The 22967-nt window shown below is 39.3% G+C and overlaps 1 protein-coding gene across 4 annotated transcripts in view; it reads right to left on the bottom strand.

Moving 5' to 3' along the window:
* Positions 1 to 22967, bottom strand: part of SCFD1 (sec1 family domain containing 1) — a 152781-nt gene that overhangs the window by 54075 nt on the left and 75739 nt on the right. For all 4 annotated transcript variants that reach the window (XR_007774508.1, XM_050953890.1, XM_050953892.1 and 1 more), the window contains exons 16-19: positions 22232 to 22302; positions 14720 to 14799; positions 13944 to 14006; positions 8320 to 8395 (exon numbers count right to left, since the gene is read on the bottom strand). Coding sequence is in view for 3 of the 4 variants with exons in the window: in XM_050953890.1 (XP_050809847.1) it covers positions 8320 to 8395; positions 13944 to 14006; positions 14720 to 14799; positions 22232 to 22302 (290 nt within the window). In the remaining variant the exon portion in view is untranslated. The remainder of the gene's footprint in view (positions 1 to 8319; positions 8396 to 13943; positions 14007 to 14719; positions 14800 to 22231; positions 22303 to 22967) is intronic.

Raw genomic sequence — 22967 nt, 5'->3', positions numbered from 1 at the left:
TCATCATTCATGCCACAGATGTTCTCCGTATAAAGAACAAACAGAAGTTCCATGTACATTTGCAACACTGGCAGAAGATATAACTACCAAGTGAAGAAAATGCTGATACAATAAATAGTTAACACTTTTATGTAACTGTGCTGCCTTTGAGCTTCTTCTGTAGGCCAAACTAGTTGAATTTCAGGAAATGTGTTAAGCCAGCTGAAGGATCTGATATCCAAGTGTATTTACAAAGTTCTTTTCTAACGGCCAACACAAATATAAGCCTGGAGTAGAAACTCAACTGGGTAGCTTTAATTCTACTTGCCTGGGATTAGCTAAAAAAGGACTTAAATCTCATCCTGCAAAATAAGATCCTCCAGATTCTCTTGATATTTTTGGTCCTAATTCTATTTCAATATCAGTGCAATATATAATGAGCTGTGTGTGTTTATTCAAATATTAATCTTTTTTATCTAACTCATTTGTAAAAAAAGCAATCTACTGAATGTTTTACCATTACTCTACACTGCTTTCATTGTCTTTACTGTAACAAGTGTAAAGCTCTTGGTGAAAGACGGAGGGCTTTTTTTTAAATTATTATTACAGTACAATATACCCAAATTAAAAGCCAATTCAACAATATAGGATGGGATTCTCAGTGAAATCTATGATCTTTATCCATTCAATATTAAACATGCCTTATAATTCAAGTTTTAGCTGTATTTACTTTCTGTATTGCTAAATTTGCCATAAACACACCACATACAGGTGGCAATATACATGTGCCATATAAAATGTACCATGTGGTTCTGCACTTTATCATACAATTCTGATTGCCTCATCTGCATTCTGCTCACTAATCCATAAAACTGAGGCATAACAAATGAAATAGAAGAGGCAATGAGAAGGCCAAGAGCAAGTGACAAGGAAATAGAAACACAGGACAAAAGATTTTTTCTTTAAACTAAATAGAATGCAGTTTGAGAGCATTCACCACTACAATGTTATAGCATCAGGAAAACAGTGAGTCTCAAGGTTAAAAGATAGCAACAAGGTCCTTTCCACATTGTTTTAAGCCATTTTTGGTCATGAACCTCAAACTTTGGAGAACCATCGATCTGAAGGCATGAAAAAGATGTGAACAAAGCGGTTAAGATCTTAAGTAAGAGATGGGAAATCTGGAGATGGTAGATGTGTGCTCTATAATTGAACAATAACATAAAAAAGCCAAACTAAGATTAAAACATGGTAATCTAAGGCTAGGAATATGGTAAAACAAGCACAAAAATTGCAGCTTTGTACCCTCAAAGGGTGAAAAACCAAACTAAATGCATCCAAAGATATTGTGCTGGAAGAGAGGTAATAATTCACTTTGGAGATCTGCTGAGAGAATGAAGGTCAGTGAGGAAAGACAGTCCAGCGATTAGGGCACTAGCCTAGGACTTTAAAAACCTGGATTCAATTCCCTGCTCCACTAGAGACTCCTGTGTGTCATTTAGCTTCTCTGTGCCTCACTTCTTCATCCAGAAAATGGGGATAATAGCACTTCCCTGTCTCACAGGGAAGTTGTGAGCATAAATATATTAGGTGCATAACGACTTCTTTCTTTCTGTTTTCACTAAGAAGGTTTGTGGTGATTGGATGTGTAACATAGTAAATACCAGTGAAAATGAGGTCGTATCAGAGGTTAAAATAGGGAAAGAACGAGTTAAAAATTACTTAGAGAAATTAGATTTTTCAAGTCACCAGTGCCTGACGAAATGCATCCTAGAATACTCAAGGAGCTGACCGAAGAGATATCCGAGCCATTAGCTATTATTTTTTAAATGTTTCAGAGTAGCAGCCGTGTTAGTCTGTATCAGCAAAAAGAAAAGGAGTACTTGTGGCACCTTAGAGACTAAAATTTATTTCAGCATAAGCTTAAGTGGGTTACAGCATAGAATGGAACATACAGTAAGAAGATATTTATACATACAAAGAACATGAAAAGGTTGAAGTACCCATACCACTGTAAGAGGTTAATTAAGAGAAGCTATTGCTCAAATAAATTTGTTAGTCTCTAAGGTGCCACAAGTACTCCTGTTATTTTTGAAATGTCATGGAAGACAGGAGAGATTCCAGAAGACTAGAAAAGGGCAAATATAGTGCCAATCTATAAAAAGGGAAATAAGAACAACTCAGGGAATTTCAGACCAGTCAGCTTAACTTCTGTACCTGGAAAGATAATGGAGAAAATAATTAAGCAATCAATTTGCAAACATCTAGAAGATAATAAGGTGATAAGTAACAGTCAGCATGGACTTGTCAAGAATAAATCATGTCAAACCAATCTGATAGCTTTCTTTGACAGGGTAACAAGCCTTGTGGATAAGAGGGAAATGGTAGACGTGGTATATCTTGGCTTTAGTAAAGCTTTTGATGCTGTCTCACATGAGCTTCTCATAAACAAACTAGGGAAATGCAACCTAGATGGAGCTACTATAGGGTGAGTGCATAATTGGTTGGAAAACCATTCCTAGAGAGTAGTTATTAGTGGTTCAAGGGCATAATGAGTAGGGTCCCGCAGGGATCAGTTCTGGGTTCAGTTCTGTTCAAAATCTTCATTAATGATTTAGATAATGGCATAGAAAGTACATTTATAAAGTTTGCGGATGATACCGAGCTGGGAGTTGTGGCAAGCGCTTTGGAGGATAGGATTATAATTCAAAATGATCTGGAGAAATGGTCTGAAGTAAACAGGATGACATTCAATAAGGACAAATGTAAAGTACTCCATTTAGGAAGGAACAATCAGTTGCACACATACAAAATGGGAAAGAACTGCCTAGGAAGGAGTACTGTGGAAAGGGATCTGAGAATCATAGTTGACAATATGCTAAACGAGAGTTAAAAAACCCCAAACATCATTCCGGGATGTATTAGCGGGACTGTTGTGAGCAAGACACAAGTAGTAATTCTTCTGCTCTACTCCAAGCTAATTAGGCCTCAACTGGAGTATTGTGTCCAGTTCTGGGCACCATATTTCAGGAAATATGTGGACAAATTGGAGAAAGTCCAGAGAAGAGCAACAAAAATTATTAAAGGTCTAGAAAACATGACCTATGAGGGATGATTGAAAAAACTGGGTTTGTTTAGTCTGGAAAAGAGAAGGTTGAGAGGGAACATAACAGTTTTCAAGTACATAAAAAGCTGTTACAAGGAGGAGGGAGAAAAATTGACAAGAAGCAAGGGCTTAAACTGCAGCAAGGGAAGTTTAAGTTGGATATTAGGGAAAACTTCCTGTCAGGGTGGTTAAGCATTGTAATAAATTGTCTAGGGAGATTGTGGAATCTCTATCATTGGAGATTTTTAAAAACAGGTTAGACAAATACCTGTTAGGGATGGTCTAGATAATACTTAGTACTGCCATAAGTGCAAGGGACTGGACTAGAGGACCTCTCCAGTCCTATGAGTCTATAATTAAAACTATGAGGAGGCCATATAGCTTCCCCACTAGAATGAGGAAGAAACGGTAGAAAAATGTTTGAGGAAGAAAGAAAAAGAGCAGAGTTGGAATGGATTGATAATGATACTGATATAAAACAAATATAAGGAGGCAAAAGACTTAAATTGAGGTTTAGGGCGTAGTCTCTCTGTGAGGAGATATATTCTGCATAACTCACATGAAAATGTTTGATTTTGATGTAACTTAAATAAGAGGGTTTGACAACACTCAGGTTCCTCAAACTCTGAGGGAAATGTTTGGGACCACAGGTGCTGGAACTAGGTTTCAAGTGGTTTCCATCATATACAGGGTTTACAGTTTTGTTCAATAACTATCAGTACCCCCCACTATAAAAATAGTTCCAGCACCTATGTTTGGGAAAAAAGAAATCTAAAGTGGTTAGAACAGGGGTCTTGATATCTGGAACTCTGCCACTGATTTTCTGTGGGGGGGGGGGTTTGTTTTCATTTTGCTTTTAGCACCTTACCACATCTTTGTGTTCCTCTCTAACTATTTGTATAACTTTTTCTCATTTTCTTAATTTTAACCCTGGTTTATTTTTATTATAAAAGCATCATTATGAGAGTCAGATAAAAATATTTGAAGTTAAATTTGAGATAAATATAAAACTAGTACCAAAAATGTAAAATTGACTACTAATCAGCAAGTTGAAATGTATATGGAAAAAATTTCAAATTCCTTAATGGGGCAAAAATATACAATATTGCCATTAAATAGAAAGCTACTGGTTATCATTTACAAAGGCATTATTGTTTTCTAGCTCTTCAAACACTTTGGTTTGAACAAGTATTAAAATTAAAAAGGAAAAAAATGGTTAAACCAATAGAAAATAACCTAACTATGCTTATATAACTTCAGTAAAAGTGACTTCTTTTTAAAAGAATGGATATGAATGATGACAGGAACAAGCAAAATGTTAAATTAACTATTACCATATAATTTGATTTATGTTTTAAAAGCACACATCTAGAAAAGTGAAATAATTGGTAACATTTGTATGTCTTATTCAGTTACGACAGGACTGGATATTATTTCTTTATATTATTTTCTATAATTCTTTGTTTTACATGAATTAGAAACAACAGAAGTATTAATTTGTATAGTACCCACCATAAAAGAAGTCTGAGAACAAAAGACTTCTTATTCACTTTTCTTACATTAACCTTACTAATATTAAGCAGCTTATGTGAATTTGTTTGTTATTTTAGTTGAATGTTATTTAACTGGCACTAAAGATGTTAACACAAAGTTGTAATTAAATTCCTGCTTATGACACTAGCCAGCCTGCAAAGTTTACTGTAACTGTTAAGTGAGGTAATTTTATTAACTCATGTTTATATTTGATTACATTTACATTTGTTGTGCTTAAATTGTTTGTGATTAAGCCAATTTTTCACCACTGGATAGTACTGATGAGTTAAATCTGGTATTTTACTTTTTAGCAGGTTTACAGAGCCCATAATCTTATCTCGAACACCATAAGTAGAAGTGGGCTTCTTGTTATTATTTAATATTTATAATCCAATAGCATCCAGAAGTTGTGGTCAAACTCAAGTTCCAGGCACAGTGCAAATGAAGATAGACATGACGACCTGCTCTGAAGAACTTGCAATCTAAGAAGGTAAGTAGCATATTAATCTTGGGAAAAAGGAAGGCAAATATGCACAATCTATGGTGACAGCAGCTAGAGATTAAAAACCCACACACATTTGTTATTTTTCTTTTGTTTTAGAATTATTTAAATACAACTTTCACCAACTACCCTTGGTCCTAGTCATTCCAAGTGGCAGATTTCTTGTATGTGTTGTGGCAGAAATAGGGCTTGAGTAGAGAACTGAGGGAAGAAAGGACAGTAGCCTTACAGGTTAGTTCAAAGGTGATGGTGATAATTATTAGTAAATATTACTAATTACTAAACATTAGTAAACAATATTATGATAATGTCCAATCCCCACTGCATTGGAAACACTCTGGACACAAATAAGAGATCATGCCTGCCCTGGTGGGCCTTCAGTATAGTACACCCAAAAAACACGTGTATGTTGATGAATTGGCATAGCTTCATTCGTTATGTTTTGTTGTTTTTATTTTACTTTTCAATTTTTTAAATTGGAAGTGGAGGTGGAGTGAATGGCAAGAATGGGGAAGTTAGTAGAAGTAAAGGAGCAGGAAAAGGAAGGAAAGTGAAGATGGACAGTCACAGCTTATCACCTGCCTAGCTATAACTGGACATCACAGCAGAAATGAGGGATTTGAAAGAGTATATGGTAAGCAGCTGTATAGATTATATCATGGAGCTTCCCAGGCAAAAGGGGCATATGGATGTTTGTGGGAGGTGCAGACAGAGCTCGCATCACTGATAGAGCGGGAAGTTGGGGTATGAGAAGGAACCATAATACAAAAACAGGAATGGAAAAGTATGGGACAGAATTGAAGGGTGTGCAGATACAATTGCGACGAGCAGGATACAAGTACCTAAACAGAATACAATGTCTTGAAGGTTAGGACAAGAAGCATGTATTTGATTTGGTGGAAGAATGAAAGCTAGTTGTGGAATTCTAAAAGGGAAGCAATGTTGTCCAAGTGATAGACAAGGAAGATTATCTTAGCAACCTTGTTTGGGTAGACTAGGGGGTAGTGATGTGGTTGTAAGGGAGAAGTGGTTGCAGTAATCAGGATGAGGGCCTGAGCAAGACTTACAATAAACTCAGGGAGAATTTAGACAATGACTGAATTGACAATGTCTTGCTGAAAGAATATATATCAGAAAAGGAACTTCGAAGGCATAAGTAAGATATAAATTAAATTGAAAAAGAGGTTGAGCAAAAAAGAATACAAATCCCTGAGTCCTGCCCAAGGGGGGAAAAAAGGCTAAGATTAAAACAAATACCTCCTACAACCCCCTCCCTGCAGCATGCTTAAATATCATGCAAAAAGACATCTTATTTGGCTATCCCAAGGAGTCTTAACATATACACTCTTGGGCACAAGAGTTAAAAGCCAGCTCAGAAACCTTATAAACTTGCATTTTACAGCTTGTCAAACAGTCAGTAAATCTCCAAAACAAAAAAGCGAAACAGCAAGTTCTGTTTCAACTTGTTGTCAACAAAGCTATTAGGTTTTAAAGCTAGGTATGTGTAGAAGCTTATGTAATTTCCCTCTACAGGTCAGTCATAGTGGGTTTCATATAAACTATCACTATTAGACATTGTTGCAAGAAATAAATGTTTTAAAGAGGTCTTTGGCAAACAATGTAAAAGCAGTACTTATAAATTTTAATTATAAATATTTCATTATGTCGTACAGATCTTAACTGTATAATCTAATGCATAACCTATTCACAATACATTTCTGCAGAATAAGCCTCACAAAGTGCCTTATAAAAACTATGGAAACCAGTTAAAAAGTTTTTTGTGACAGTTGATATTTTTGATGCACAAAAGGTATTCTGATCATAGGGCAACAGTATGAAAAAATACTCAAGATCAGAATAAAAATCAAATTGATTTTTTTTGCTGTTGCACAGCTACTGGATCAGCCTTTACCAAGACCTTCTATTTGAAAAAAAAAAGTTTTAATTTTATTTAGTGTTTAGGTTGCAGAACCAAAGTTACTTAAAACAAAAATAAATTAGAAATTCAGTGTATTAAAATCTGTTTATTCCATTCATTCTTCTATGGCCCATCATTTTAATGGTATCACTGCAACATTTGCATCATACAATGTTCAGAAAATTCAAATGAGTGTTTCCCATCACAATTTAGCCCATCTAAATCCACCCAGGAGTTGACTTTTAACTTGTGATAACCATAACTTGAGTTTAAGATTTCAGCCACAAGAGTGAATTTACATATAAACTGTATGAAGGAGTTATGATATTTTTGAGACAACTCATGATTGGCAGAGTCACAAGTGAGTTAAACCATAAAATATTTTTCTTAAGTGACGCTAAATGTTATAACAGAAGGCAGTGTGGCCTAGTCAATAGCACACTAGATTGGCACTCAGGCGACCTGACTTCTGTTTCCAGTTCTGCTGCTGGTCTGTTGGGTGACCTTGGACAAATCACTTCATCTCTGAGTGACTAAGTTTCTCCATCTGTAAAATGTGGATAATGATATTTGACGACCTTTATAAAGTGCTCCGAGATCTACTGTTGAAAAGTGCTATATAAGATCTAGGTATTATTTTTAGACTTGTTACTCTTTTCCATGCTACAGTTCTTCAAGACTGAGGTTGTTTTATATTTTAGATGTGCTATATCAGAAGTGCCTGATATGTGATTGAACAGAAGGATCAAAATAGTATTAGACTTTCAATAATTTTGGAATGGTTACTGTCAAAATATGAGATAATCAAAGGAAAAATAGCACATGCCCACATATTCTGTGTTTATGCAGGTTATGGGTATTTATTAAAAAATACCTAAAGATGCATATTTATTCCTTTCACAGTGTTGAAATTAGTTTGCAGAGGGTGAACCTAAGATATTTATTACACTTTTTGGGAGCAAATGCCCCTTGAGCATAGGCCTCACAGGAATAATTTAGGATATTATTCATGGACATTAAGCTTCTCAACAGTGAAAAATAATTTGTTTATAAATTAAAAGCTACAATCCAAATATAAAAAACAAATAATGTATTTATACTATATGTATATGGAATCTTAGAGAAGGTAAGTTCTCTAAGGTCTGTTATGCTTAATTTTGCTGCATCCTTAGAACCATTCATTTTAATGTATTACATGGATAAACTATGGCGAAATGTTTGTCTGAAATGTGCCAAACAAGTTTAAAAATATCACTTGTTGTTTTCCATTCTTAAACTCACTTGTTGTTTCAATACCAAATTCTTCACTCCTTCCATCACAAACTGTGAGCCTGTATTCATAACACGTGAAAAGAGACTGAAAAACAAAAACACAGACAACACAATGTATGAATTTGAGCATCTTTGCTTTCAGAGTTGTCACTGTTACAAGTCTGCAGAAGTTTTATAATTTTAACCTGCTCTCCATTAAACAAAATGGTATGCTCTAGTAAAACTGTGCCCTCAACCTTATATTAACTTTTGTTGTTGTTGGCAGACTGAACAAAAACAGTCATTTTTAATATTAACTTTGAGTTTTCTCAGATGCTACTCCATATCCACATCCCCAAAGTCACCTTTTTGTCCTCTTTTAAATGCCTTCTTACAGCTCTCTGCCACACACTCTACAAAAAGACTTGATAATAGTTAGATAGCCAGTACGCTGCGACCACTGCTTTTCATGCTGTTTGGTTTGGTCTCATTGTTATCTTTTGCTCCCCCTGTCTGTTGTATCTTGTCTTAGACTGTAAGCTCTTCAGAGCAGGGATCTTCTTTTTTGTTATGTCTGTGAGCAGCATCTCGCATAAAGAGACCCTGATCCATGACTGGGTCCCAGGGTATCATAATAAATAATAATAATCAGCTGATATGACTCAATGACAAGGATAAGTTTGACGTAGGTTACAGATTGTTGTAATAAGCCATAAATCCAGTGTCTCTGTTCACTCTGTGGATAAACACTTTTTACAAAGTGATCTTTCTGTATCTGAGCTATTAGTCATTATCCTTAAAGGAAATCTGCACAAACACTTTCAAAAAATGATCCTGGGAGCTTAAATTCACAAGCCTGCTAGACACTAAAAATCATGGACTGGCCATAAATCCAGTATCTCCATTCAGTCCACGATTTATAGTGTCTAGAAGGTAGACCTGAGTGGAGGACTGCTGCCCCAAAGGACGAATCAGCAGAGGAGTCCTGCACCAAGGCACAATGTCTTGCAAACATGTGAACAAAGCTCCAAATGACCGTTTTACAGATATCAAGGAGAGGCACCTCCTAAAGTGATGCCACAGATGTTGCTTGTGCTCTTGTGAAATGAGCTCTTACCCCCTGGGACAGCTGATAGAGTAGAATGCAGCCAGAGATCCATTTGGAGATTCTCTGAGTGGCGATGGCATGCCCCATGATTCTTTCTATTATAGCGATGAATAGTCTCACGGACTTCCTGACTGGTTTTGTTCTTTGCAGATAAAAGGCCAAGGCCCACCAAATATTGAGGGAATGGAGTCTTCATTCCTCTGAGGAAGCGTGAGGGAAGAACACAGGCAAGTGAATCAATTGGTTAAGGTGAATTCTAAAGCTACTCTGGGGGTGAATTTGGGGCACAGATGCAAAGAATCCTTATCCTTATGGAATATAGTGTAAAGAGGATCTGCCATCAGTGATCGAAGCTCGCCAACCCTTCTAGCTGAGGGAACGGCTACAGGGAAAGTGAGCTTCATGGAAAGGAAACACATGAAGCAAGAAGCTAAAGATTCAAAGGGGGGCCTTATAAGTACTGAGAGAATAAGGTTCAGGTTCCGCTGGGGAGCAGGCTTCTAAACAGGTGGGAAGGTTCTAGTTAGGCATTTCCAGAATCTGGTGGTCACTAGATGTGCGAAGATCGACTAGCCCTGAGAAGGTGGATGGTATGCACTGACCGCCTCCAAGTGGACTTGCAAGGAGCTAATGGACAGGCCTGACATCTTCCGAGGATATAATCCAAGATGAGAGGAATATCTGCAGTTTCTAGGAGAATGCTATTTTGATGTTCCAAGAAGAAAAGCGCTTCCATTTAGCAAGGTAACAACTTCTAGTAGAGTCCTTCCTATTATCAGAAAGGATGCCTCACACAGCTGTGAAGCATGAACGTTCTAAGGATGACACCCATCCAAATATCAAGCCCTGAGCGGTGGAGCGAATGTGGACTGGGGTGCTTGATTCTGCTGTTCCACTGGGTCAGGAACTCGGGAAACATTGGGAGAATGACTGGTAGTCAGGATGCCACACATAGGAGGCTGGGACACCAAAACTGTCTGGGCCAGTAGGGTCAATCAGGATGACCCAGGGCCTGTGCTGCCAGATTTGTGCAGAGGTCATGGCAGGAGTTGTAGTGGAGGGAAGGCATAGTTAAACTAGTCCGACCAGGAAAGAAGCAGAGCGTCACCCTGGGAGTGGTGACCTTGGCCTTTTCTGGATCTACATATTATAGATTCATAGATTCATTGACTCTAGGACTGGAAGGGACCTCGAGAGGTCATCGAGTCCAGTCCCCTGTCCTCATGGCAGGACCAAATACTGTCTAGACCATCCCTGATAGACATTTATCTAACCTACTCTTAAATAGCTCCAGAGATGGAGATTCCACAACCTCCCTAGGCAATTGATTCCAGTGTTTAACTACCCTGACAGTTAGGAACTTTTTCCTAATGTCCAACCTAAATCTCCCTTGCTGCAGTTTAAGCCCATTGCTTCTTGTTCTATCATTAGAGGCTAAGGTGAACAAGTTTTCTCCCTCCTCCTGATGACACCCTTTTAGACACCTGAAAACTGCTATCATGTCCCCTCTCAGTCTTCTCTTTTCCAAACTAAATAAACCCAATTCTTTCAGCCTTCCTTCATAGGTCATGTTCTCAAGACCTTTAATCATTTTTGTCGCTCTTCTCTGGACCCTCTCCAATTTCTCCACATCTTTCTTGAAATGCGGTGCCCAGAACTGGACACAATACTCCAGTTGAGGCCTAACCAGAGCAGAGTAGAGTGGAAGAATGACTTCTCGTGTCTTCTTTACAACACACCTGTTAATGCATCCCAGAACCACGTTTGCTTTTTTTGCAACAGTATCACACTGTTGACTCATATTTAGCTTGTGGTCCACTATGACCTCTAGATCTCTTTCTGCCATACTCCTTCCTAGACAGTCTCTTCCCATTCTGTATGTGTGAAACTGATTGTTCCTTCCTAAGTGGAGCACTTTGCATTTGTCTTTATTGGACTTCATCCGGATTACCTCAGACCATTTCTCCAATTTGTCCAGATCTTTTTGAATTTTGACCCTGTCCTCCAAAGCAGTTGCAATCCCTCCCAGTTTGGTATCATCTGCAAACTTAATAAGCGTACTTTCTATGCCAACATCTAAATCGTTGATGAAGATATTGAACAGAGCTGGTTCCAAAACAGACCCCTGTGGAATTCCACTTGTTATACCTTTCCAGCAGGATTGGGAGCCATTAATAACTACTCTCTGAGTACAGTTATCCAGCCAGTTAGGCACCCACCTTATAGTAGCCCCATCTAAATTGTATTTGCCTAGTTTATCGATAAGGATATCATGCGAGACCGTATCAAATGCCTTACTAAAGTCTAGGTATACCACATCCACCGCTTCTCCCTTATCCACAAGACTCATTATCCTATCAAAGAAAGCTATCAGATTGGTTTGACACGATTTGTTCTTTACAAATCCATGCTGGCTATTCCCTATCACCTTACCACCTTCCAAGTGTTTGCAGATGATTTCTTTAATTACTCGCTCCATTATCTTCCCTGGCACAGAAGTTAAACTAACTGGTCTGTAGTTTCCTGGGTTGTTTTTATTTCCCTTTTTATAGATGGGCACTATATTTGCCCTTTTCCAGTCTTCTGGAATCTCTCCCGTCTCCCATGACTTTCCAAAGATAATAGCTAGAGGCTCAGATACCTCCTCTATTAACTCCTTGAGTATTCTAGGATGCATTTCATCAGGCCCTGGTGACTTGCAGGCATCTAACTTTTCTAAGTGATTTTTAACTTGCTCTTTTTTTTATTTTATCTTCTAAACTTACCCCCTTCCCATAAGCATTCACTATGTTAGACATTCCTTCAGACTTCTCAGCGAAGACCGAAACAAAGAAGTCATTAAGCATCTCTGCCATTTCCAAATTTCCTGTTACTGTTTCTCTCTCCTCACTGAGCAGTGGGCCTACCCTGTCCTTGGTCTTCCTCTTGCTTCTAATGTATTGATAAAAAGTCTTCTTGTTTCCCTTTATTCCCATAGCTAATTTGAGCTCATTTTGTTCCTGAGAGGCGAACAGATTACTGGTTGGGGTTCCCCTTAGAGCAAAAATATTGTGCAGTACCGAATCCTGGCGCTCCCACTCCTGGTTGACTGCAAAATGTCTGTGATGGAGCCTGCAAGCACATTTTGCTTCACCGGAATGTAGGCTGCTGCTAAGTGATTCAGTTGCTCACATACCAGCTCCACAAGCTGACCACTTCCGTACACAGGGAGATGGATCTCAGTCCTCTTTGCTTGTTGATGTAGAAGACAGTCATAACGTCTGACATGTGACACTGTGAGCATGGATGAATGGAAGAAAGGCTTTGATACTGATGTGCAGATGTGAAAATGTCCTGTGGAGTGGCAACAGATTCAGATCTCCCTGGTGTGAAAGGGATTCTACTTGTTCAAGCCATTGGAGATGGAGTAGACAGTTTAGCTACCAAGGCAGAAAATGCTGTGGATAGGAGAAACTCACGATGATTGGTCTTTGTTGGTGCTGGCAGATCCCAGGGTTTGGGAGGTGCTGACGATGGTACCAACGGATCTTGTCATGCCTCTGGGACTTTGGATGTACTACGTCTTCAGGGGCTGAGCTGATGGGCTTGCTCGGAGCTGAATCTGACTTCTTTAAAGTGGATTTAGAGGAAGAATTAGTCTCATGCTTATGGGAGTGTTTCCTGGATTCCTAACAAGATCCCACTAGGGAGCTGTGGGGGCAGGTTCTCCCGCACCCAGGGTCGGACTTCATAGCAGGAGGCACACTCCTTGCTGAATCAAGCTGATGGGAGAACTGTCCCTGGCCTGGGTCTAATTGAGGCCTCACGACCTTCTCCATGAGGTATTTCTGGAGACAAAGTTCCTGCTCTTCTTGGACATGGCTGGGGAACAACTGGCAGATACTCCATCTTGCTCTGAGATGGGTTTTCCCAAGGCAGGACAGGCCGCACTGGTGGTCATCACTGACTGAGGAGGATTGTGGGCAGGAAGCACAGTTTGAAGCACGGAGTCCTGGGCATAGGCTGGTACAGTAGGGAAGAGGGGTGTCCCCCGAAAAGACTAAATCTAAACTTTAAGAGATCTACAAAATATTAAATTGTAATCTGTAAAAACTGTACAAGATGTTAAAGCTATTTACAAAACCAAATGTAAATCTCATTTTGTAAGCCAAAGCCAAAGCTATGGACTATTGGAAGTTCCGACCCAACCCATGCAGCTGTGAGAAGGAACTGGAGAGAGAGTCGTTTTGTCTACCTCTTTATCCCTTCAGAGAGACGTACAAGATAAGCCAGGGCATATGTGCAGACCAACAGTAAACCCACACTGAAATACAATAGGAACCATCATTCAAAGGAGAACTAAAAGATTCAGCTGATTTTTTTAAACTACACATAGCTAAATTTATTTCAACTGTAGTTTCAGCTTAATTACATGGAATCTGATAAAAACAGTCACTTTAAAGGTTATTTATTACTGAATGCTCTCAGTGATTATAAAATCAAAATTTATTAAATTAATAAATAAAAGATTTACTAGGAATTTTGGTAGATGAATTAAAAAACTTACCCCAATGGTTTAGCTGTAGTGTTTCCATAGCTGGTAGGAGCTGAAGCCATCTTGGCAAAAGCCCTATGAAAGAAATGTTATAATCAAGTGCTTAATTTGTTTCACCGTTACACTACTACGTCTTCTCTTCCTATAAGACCATTGTGGAAGACCTTCTGGCCATCTGAGAACAGAAATGGCTCTGCCTCTAAAATTAGTCATCAGGTAATTGGGCAAATTACAAACATCTCTCTCCTTTTATTAAAAACTGAATGCATCTCTTTCATAATACCTTAGCTTTTGCCAATCTAAAGCCTACAGCTATAATGAGATATAGTTAGACGCTCAAAGAAATTAGAGTATAGTACTTGGAATTGGGATGGAGGATAGATGAAAGATAGATTTCTCCTTTTATAAGATCTAATATTTCATAGATAGATAAGCAGGATCGCCCACAAGACTGAATCAAGGATCAGAAAACCAGGAAATCTGAATTTAAACTAGGCTCTACTGAGTCACTCAGTTGCCTTTAGCAAATTACTTATTTGTGTCAAGAAAAACATATCAAGTATATTGTTCAAAATCAAGTTTAATACCATTCTCACATGTTAGAGTTCGGTTTAGAAGTGTTCACATGTATTGTCAAATCAGTGACAGCAAATTATGTAAGAACCACAATGAATTAAACATTAAAAGTAATACAAAATTTCCACAAATCCTGGCTGCAGTAGTTTATGTATCTGTTTTCAACTTCCCTCCAACTACCTGCAGTTTATGAAGAAGAAAAATTAACTTACTTCCATTGTTTTATGTAGTTCAAGGGAGTAAGATTACATCCTGCATCTGTCAATGCTTTTTTGTATTGCTCCAAATCAGCCTGAAATCATAAATGGGAGAATTGAAACTGCTTTCCACTATTCTAAATCCAACTGTCCTTGCATATACGGATGACAAAATATGTAGATATTTTTCTCCTCTAAACACGTTAAATAAGTCGTATAAATACAACTTATTTTGCTATTGAAAAGACAATTTAAAAAATTCAAACTAACTTTAGGAGCTGGCAAACAAAAACTATGTTTAGAGTCAGTCAAGATTGTGGCAGGACACAGCCTTCAGGTTTTCACCTCCATCTCCAACGGATACCCAAAAGCAATATGTACTCAACTTCATCAAGCTTGCAACTTGTGACCTCATATGATTTTCTATCAGTTATATCAAGGCGCATTTGACCACCACATTCTATGCATTTGTGATGTTATTTGCTGTCAGGTAACTATTATGGTTTTGCACCAGAGTGTAAGTTTGATGGGAATCTCATGCAACTACTGTACCATTTCCTCACACAGACCAGCAGTAGTGTTTGAACCTCCTCATCTTCAAATCCCTAGCATAAGCCCTTACTATTTGAACAAACAGTAGTAATTGTTAGCTATTGTGTGTTGACCAGCCAGTGGAGGAAGATTAGCCATAGGCTTTCCCAGTGGGTTACACAACCGTTTACATGTCAGGAATAGAATACTGGTAATCAGGAATCCTGGATTCTATCCCTGGATTGTGGAGAGGAGTGCAGTTTATAGAGGTTAGAGATAGGATAACCGCAAGTAATTTAGTGACTGACAGGCAGTGTGGCCCACTGGATAAAATAAGGATTGGTAATGTTTGGGACCTGAGTTCTGCACCTGCAGTGACCTTGCAAAAGCTCTCTGTTAACTTATTTAAAAGATGGTGAGGAGAGACAGGGTCAAGCAGCTCTTCTATACACTGTCACTTAGATTAGGATTCATGGCTGTGGTTAATAATAAGTGCAGTGAATTGTATGTGAACTCAAAAAACACTTAGAGGTAAAATCTGAACTCCTGGTCTCTGATTTCCCCCAGCCTTCAGAGAAAAGTGAAGACCAGTGCAACTTTCACAGATTTTAAGACCAGAAGGGTGACCACTGATCATCTAGTCTGACGTTCTGTATAGCAACAGGGCATAGAACTTCTCCAAAACAATTCCTAGAGCATATCTTTTAGAACACCATCCAATTGTGACTTAAAAATTGTCAGTAAGGGAGAATCCACCATGACCCTTGGTACATTGTTACAATGGTTAATGCAGCAAAGAATCCTGTGGCACCTTATAGACTAACAGATGTTTTGGAGCATGAGCTTTCGTGGGTGAATACATCTGAAGAAGTGGGTATTCACCCACGAAAGCTCATGCTCAAACGTCTGTTAGTCTATAAGGTGCCACAGGATTCTTTGCTGCTTTTACTGATCCAGACTAACACGGCTACCCCTCTGATACTTGACACAATGGTTAATAACTCTCACACTTAAAAATGTATGCCTTATTTCCAGTCTGAATTTGTCTAGCTTCAACTTTTAGCCATTGGATCATGTTATAGCTTTCTCTGCCAGATTAAAGAGCCATTAAATATTTGTTCCTCATGTAGATACTTGTAGACTGTAATCAAGTCACTCCTTAACCTTCTCTTTGTCAAGCTAAATAGACTGAGCTTCTTGAGTATCGCTAAGGCAGGTTTTCTAATCCTCTAATCATTCTTGGGGCTCTTCTCTGTACCGTCTCTAATTTATCAACATCCTTGACACAGTATTCCAGCAGCAGCTGTACCAGTGACAAATAAAAGGTAAAATAATGTCTCTTCCCCTACTTGAGATTCCTGTTTATGCATCTCAAGATTGCATTAGCTATTTTGGCCACTGCATCAAATTGGGAGCTCATATTCAGCTGATTATCACCCCAACCCCTAAATCTATTTCTAAGTCACTGCTTCCCAGGACAGAATCTCCCATCTGCAATATGGAGTACGTTCTTTGTTCCCAGATGTATACATTTAGATATAATTCAGCCCTCTTGGGCAGATATATGATGGTCTTTAATTACATGATCACATACTAATTGGTCCACAGGACCCCTGCCTCATTCAAAGCCACAGAAAAGACAGTGCTCACTTAATGAGCACTATTCAATATTTTGTTTTTCCCTCATTATTCCAGTTGTGGCCTATGCCTCATTTACTGCACTCTATTCAAAACCTGCTCTGAAGAGAGAATTATTAATTTCCTTATGGGCTTTTCTAAGGCGCTCATCACTATAGCATCTAAGTGCTTTATAAACATTTATTTTTACAACTCTGTGAAATTAGGTAGTCTTATCACCCCCATTTTGCAGATGAGGAACTAATGCACTGAGAAGATTTGCCAACCCCACCTGTAAAAACTGCCTCCAACTACTGTCTGTCTACTCACCCATTCTCTATAGCTAGAGTGGATTAATTCACCACTAGCCCATAGACTTCCTAATCCCAAATCCTACTTTCTTCTACACCTCTAGCTCGATATAACGCTGTCCTCGGGAGCCAAAAAATCATAGCGCGTTATATCCGAATTCGTGTTATATTGGGTTGTGGTATATTGGGTAGAGGTATACCACAAATCCTGGGGTTGAGGGGTAACAATTGCGGTCATTACACACTAACTATCCTGGGCCTTGCTTCGTACATTCTTACCACACCTCCCACACAGCTAGGGGATTAAAATTGCACTTGGGGTTTTGTGTATTGGGTAGGTGGCAGTTTCCCAATCACTGATCTCAGGAGTAAAGGGAGTTTGCTGCCACAAAAAAATCTTAGCCCTATCAGACCTCTAACATAAAGTGTAAATGAACTTATGAATATTTGAGAGCAAATGAAGTTAACAGACTATTTTAGGTGAAATCTAAATTTAAATCCTCAGTCTCTTGCACATCTGTCAAAAAACAGCCATCTTCACACAATTACTCATGATCAGAATAGCCGGTAACAAAAGTTGCATATTTTATTGTGTTCATACTAAAACCAAAGCACATTCAGAAAATCAAAATCATATTTAGTTTTCCTTTGTGCAGAATAAACTGATTCTTATGTAAAAAAGAGCAACCAGAATTAAGACACTGGCAGAGAGCAGTTTCAATCAAGAATATAATTTATAGAATTACATTCTAAAACTCACTGTATAACATCCAAGCAATGTTATTGAATATAAATTACTTCATATTGTTAATTTCCTAGAATTTACTATTTCAAAGACACTGATAAAAAAATCTGGGTTTACTTCGTATTAAGACTGTGCCTTCAGGTTCCAAAGGAAACCAAAAAAGATGAAATGAGTAAACCTATACATATGCCCTTTATTGCAAGAACAGAAAGAGGAAGGCAGCTCTTGACCGACCCAAGACAGGATTTAAAAGAGAGATCAGCAATGCAGCATGAAAATACCAGAAGATGACCATGTCTTACAGTATTTTCATCCCTGTAAAACAACCTGTACCCCACAGTGGTGGCCATTCACAGCCCGTATGCATCTTTGTCTCTAGTGGCAGAGTATTAACCACTGGATCTACAACATGGTCACAGACATCCTTCTTTCTCCAAAAATTCCCGTCCTCCTGGAGAGCGTCTTCCTTCCCCTCACCTTCTGCATTCAAGAGGTTATGCACCAGCAAGATGTGGGATTGTGGGGTGGGAGGAAGACTTTCATATTAGGTAAATATCTAGTGCACAACAGCCTATTTGACACTTGCAGGATTGTTGATAGGAGAAAGGAGAGGATACTCACCTTGTGCAGTAACTGGAGTTCTTCAAGATGCGTATCCCTATGGGTGCTCCATTTCAGGTGTGCATACGCTCATGTGCCTTTGATCAAAGATTTTCAGTAGCAGTGCCCATTTGGCCCACGCACAAGCTCCAAACATACTCATGGCTTACACAGAGGATATACGTAGCTGCGTGGGTGAACCACCCTCCCTACCATGAAGTCCCACAAGATGAAATGCTGAAACACAAGGGAAGGGGTAATTGAACACCCATCAGGACACACATCTTGAAGAACTCCAGTAATTGCATGAAGTGAGTAACCTCTCCTTCGAGTAGTGTCCCCATGGGTGCTCTACTTCAGGTGACGTCTGAGGATTATCCACTAAAGGAAGAGGGGGCTTTGGAACACTAAATAAAGGACTGCATACCAACAGCAGTGTCTGACCTACATGTGTACCAGGGTGTAGTGTTTGGATAAAAGTGTGCAGTGATGCCCAGGTTGCTGTTTTGCAAATTTCAGCAACTGAAACATTTTGTAATAGTGCCAAGGAGGCTGCTTAAGATCTTGCAGAATTGGCTGTTATTCTGGGAATGTGGGGGTGGGGTGTGAGAAGGAAGGGAGCACTGAACATTAGCAGCCTGGTAACAAATAAGAATACAACTGGAAACCCACTTTGAACGTCTTTGGGTGGAGACTGTGGATCTTTTTTGCAATTGGAATAAACGGTCTAGGAGACTTTCTAAATGGTTTGGTTCTAATGTCTTTCTAATGTCCAAAATAAGGAGAACATCTTCCTGGTGTGGCTTTGGGAAAAAACACAGGAAGGCAGATAACTTGTCAATGTGGAAACAGAGGAGGTTACTGTAACTGGAAGTTCTTCAAGATGTGTGGTCCCTACTTGTATTACAAACAAGGGGGCACATACATACTATTTGCCAGAAGATTTCTGTAGCAGTATCCATTGATCCACATGTACGTCATACCTAGCCTTGTGTTCCAGGAGAAATGAGGCTGTGCAGGATGGAGGGTGGGTATTGGAATACAAATAGGGACCACACATCTCAAAGAATCTCCAGTTACAGGTAAGCAACCTCCTCTTCTTTGAGTGATAGTCCCTATATGTATTGCAAATGCGGGTGAGTATTACGCAGTGATCTGTGTGTGTGTGTGGGGAGGGGTCAGGATGCAAGAGGTATCGCAGTCTGTGGGATGACATGGTTCACAGCTGCAAATTCGGCTGCCCTCTGGGTGATGGAGTAATGAGTGGTCAAGGTATGCATGGAATGCCACATCGCTGCTTGGCAGATGTTATGCCAGGATGTGTCTGCGAGCAGATGTGACCACCTGTGTCTGTGTTGAATGTGCCATAATCTGCCAGGCAGTGGAGTGTTAGCCATGCATAGCACACTTGGATGCATGCAGAGACCCACTTCGAGATGCATTGAGAATATAGGGCTTAGCCCTGGGGCCTGTCCACAATGGCCATGAATAGGCACAAAAGGCATGGGTTCTGTTGAGGCATAGAATGCAAGCACACGGCAGACGTCATAAGAACATATGAACAGTCACACTGGGTCAGATCAATGGTCCATCTAGCCCAATATCCTCTCTTCTGACAGTGGCCAAAGCCAGATGCTTCAGAGGGAATGAACAGAACAGGTAATCATCAAGTGATCCATCCGGTTGCCCATTCCCAGCTTCTGGCAAACAAACAGAGGACAGGGACACCATCCCTGCCCATCCTGGCTAACAGCCAGGCTATGGACCTATCCTCCATGAACGTATCTAGTTCTTTTTGGAACTCTGTTATAGTCTTGGCCTTCACAACATCTTCTGACAAAGAGTTCCACAGGTTGACTGTGTGTTGTATGAAGAAATACTTCCTTTTGTTTGTTTTAAACCTTCTGCCTATTCATTTCATTTTGTGACCCCTAGTTCTTATGTATGAAAAGGAATAAATAACACTTCCTTGTTTACTTTCTCCACACCAGTCATGATTTTATAGACCTCTATCATATTCCCCTCCTTAGTCATCTCTTTTCCAAGCTGAAAAATCCTGGTCTTATTAATCTCTCATATGGAAGTTGTTCCATATCCCTAATCATTCTGGTGCCCTTTTCTGTACCTTTTCCAGTTCCAATACATCTTTTTTTGAGATGGGGCAACCAGATCTGCATGAAGTATTCAAGATGTAGATGTACCATGGATTTGCATAGAGGCAATATGATATTTTCTGTCTCATCTAAGCCTTTTTTAATGATTCCCAACATTGTTAGCTTTTTTGACTGCCACTGCACATTGAGTGGACGTTTTCAGGGAACTATCCACAATGACTCCAAGATCTCTTTCCTGAGTGGTAAAAGCAAATTTAGACCCCATCATTTTATATGTATAGTTTGGATTATGTTTAACAGTGTGCATTACTTTGCATTTATCAATGTTGAATTTCATCTGCCATTTTGCTGCCCTGTCACCCAGTTTTTTGAGGTCCCTTTCTAGCTCTTCACAGTCTGCTTTGGACTTAACTATCTGAGTAGTCATGTATCATCTGCAAATTTTGCCACCTCACTGTTTACTTCTTTTCCAAATCATTTATGAAAATGTTGAAAAGTACTGGTCCCAGTACAGACTCCTGGGGAACACCACTATTTATCTCTCTCCATTCTGAAAACTGACCATTTATTTCTCGAATGCAGGGACCTGTCCACAAGATGTGGCTTAAGATGGAAGACTGGGAAGTGAATTGATTACTTGAGAGTGGTCTCTGAGTTCCACCTCAGGAGGAATTTGGGGTGAAGGGTGTAAGGAAACTTTGTCTTTATGAAAAACCACATGGGGGGGGGGAGGGGAGATTGACCACCATAGCTGCCAATTCACTGACCCACCTAGCAGAAGTGATAGACAGGAGGAAGATGACCTTCCTGAAGAGGTGGGAGAGGGAGCACGTGGCCAGAGGCTCAAAGGGGGGGCCTGGGGAGGATGGAGACCACAAGGTTGAGTTTTACGGGGGGGTGGGGAGGAGCAAGGCGGGAAACTGTTCAGTAACCCTTTCAAGAAGTGGGTGGTGGTGGGACGAGTAAATAACAGGCACCAGTCCATAAGTGGACCCGGACAGGCCTGAGAGTAAGGCCTGATGTCTTAAGTTCCTGGAGGTAGTTCAGGACAGTAGGGATCAAGACGGTGTTAAGGGGGAGGTGATGGCACTGAGCCAGGAAGTGAAACATTGCCAGTTTGCCAGGTGGAGACATTTTTCATCTTCTGGTTCTAATGGTGATACTGTCAGAGCCGATGGAAGAGTGTAAAGCATCGGTGCGGAGGGTGAGGGAACCATATTGGAAGCAGCCTCTTGATGGAGATATAATCACTGTAGAAGTGGACGGCCTGATGGAGGGGGTGATTCTGAATACGGAAAGGCCCGGGTCCAGCTATGGTTCCGGATCTCCCTCGTGTGAGTGATATTCTTACTATTTGAATCATATCCACATTATCATGATCCAAGTGTTTAGCTATATTTCATAACTGGGCAGTGATATCCCTGGTAGTAAGAAATACTTCTGTAAAACTTTGACTGTAGATTCAATCCTACAAGACTGTACTATATTTTTCTTGAGAAGAAAAAGTAGGTGTTTGCCACAGGCATTCATTTAATTCCTTATGAAATACCAGTTTAGCACAAATTTTGCAAACACTTAATTTTGTTTTATTAAGATCCAAAGAACATACCTCTGATGGTGCCTGCACTGAGTTTATGTAATAGATAAGAAACAATCGCATCTTGTCTTCTGGAGTTCCCGCTGTGGAGGAAAAACAAGGGTTTCTTTTTTCAAATCAAGTTATAAACTATGCTACTAGGTAGTGTACTATTCTGTATTACATATATTGAGCCCTTGGATCATAACAATAATTGTAATGAGTTTAGAAAAGGTTATACAACAAAAAATGTTTATGTTGTCTATAAAGTGATAAATACTCATTCAACAACTTCACTGAAAATCTGCCTTAGAATAGCTCAAAACCTCCGAAGAGTAGTTATGTATAACAACTGTTTTGGCTTGGAGTAGTTCTGCTGAGGTAATCCGTGAAGTATCAAACTTCTGTAGTAGTAGAAGACAGAGCACATCATAACAACTTTTACTTTATGAGTTATTCAGTTTTGCTACAAAGACCTAAATGAAATGAAATCTTTACCCTCATAAGCTTCAGAAATTTACATGAGGCTTCAGCCAAAAAAAAATCTTAATATCTCCCACACATTTGTAGGGTTTTTTTCATTTTGTTGCCCATGGGAATTTCATACCATCTGGATCCCAACAATATCTAGGATTTCATAATTTCCTCTGTCCTACTCGTTTACTTTGTTCTTCACCTCTCTTACCCAGGAGTCAAAATATAAGTACTCAGTCACTCCCATAAGTGTCTCTATACACATGAGTTCACAGGACTTAATATAAATGCATGA

Source organism: Gopherus flavomarginatus, chromosome 5, assembly GCF_025201925.1.
Source record: "Gopherus flavomarginatus isolate rGopFla2 chromosome 5, rGopFla2.mat.asm, whole genome shotgun sequence".
Lineage (NCBI taxonomy): Eukaryota > Metazoa > Chordata > Testudines > Testudinidae > Gopherus > Gopherus flavomarginatus.
Note: the sequence above shows the minus strand (reverse complement) of the source record. Positions and strands in the feature narration are given on the sequence as shown.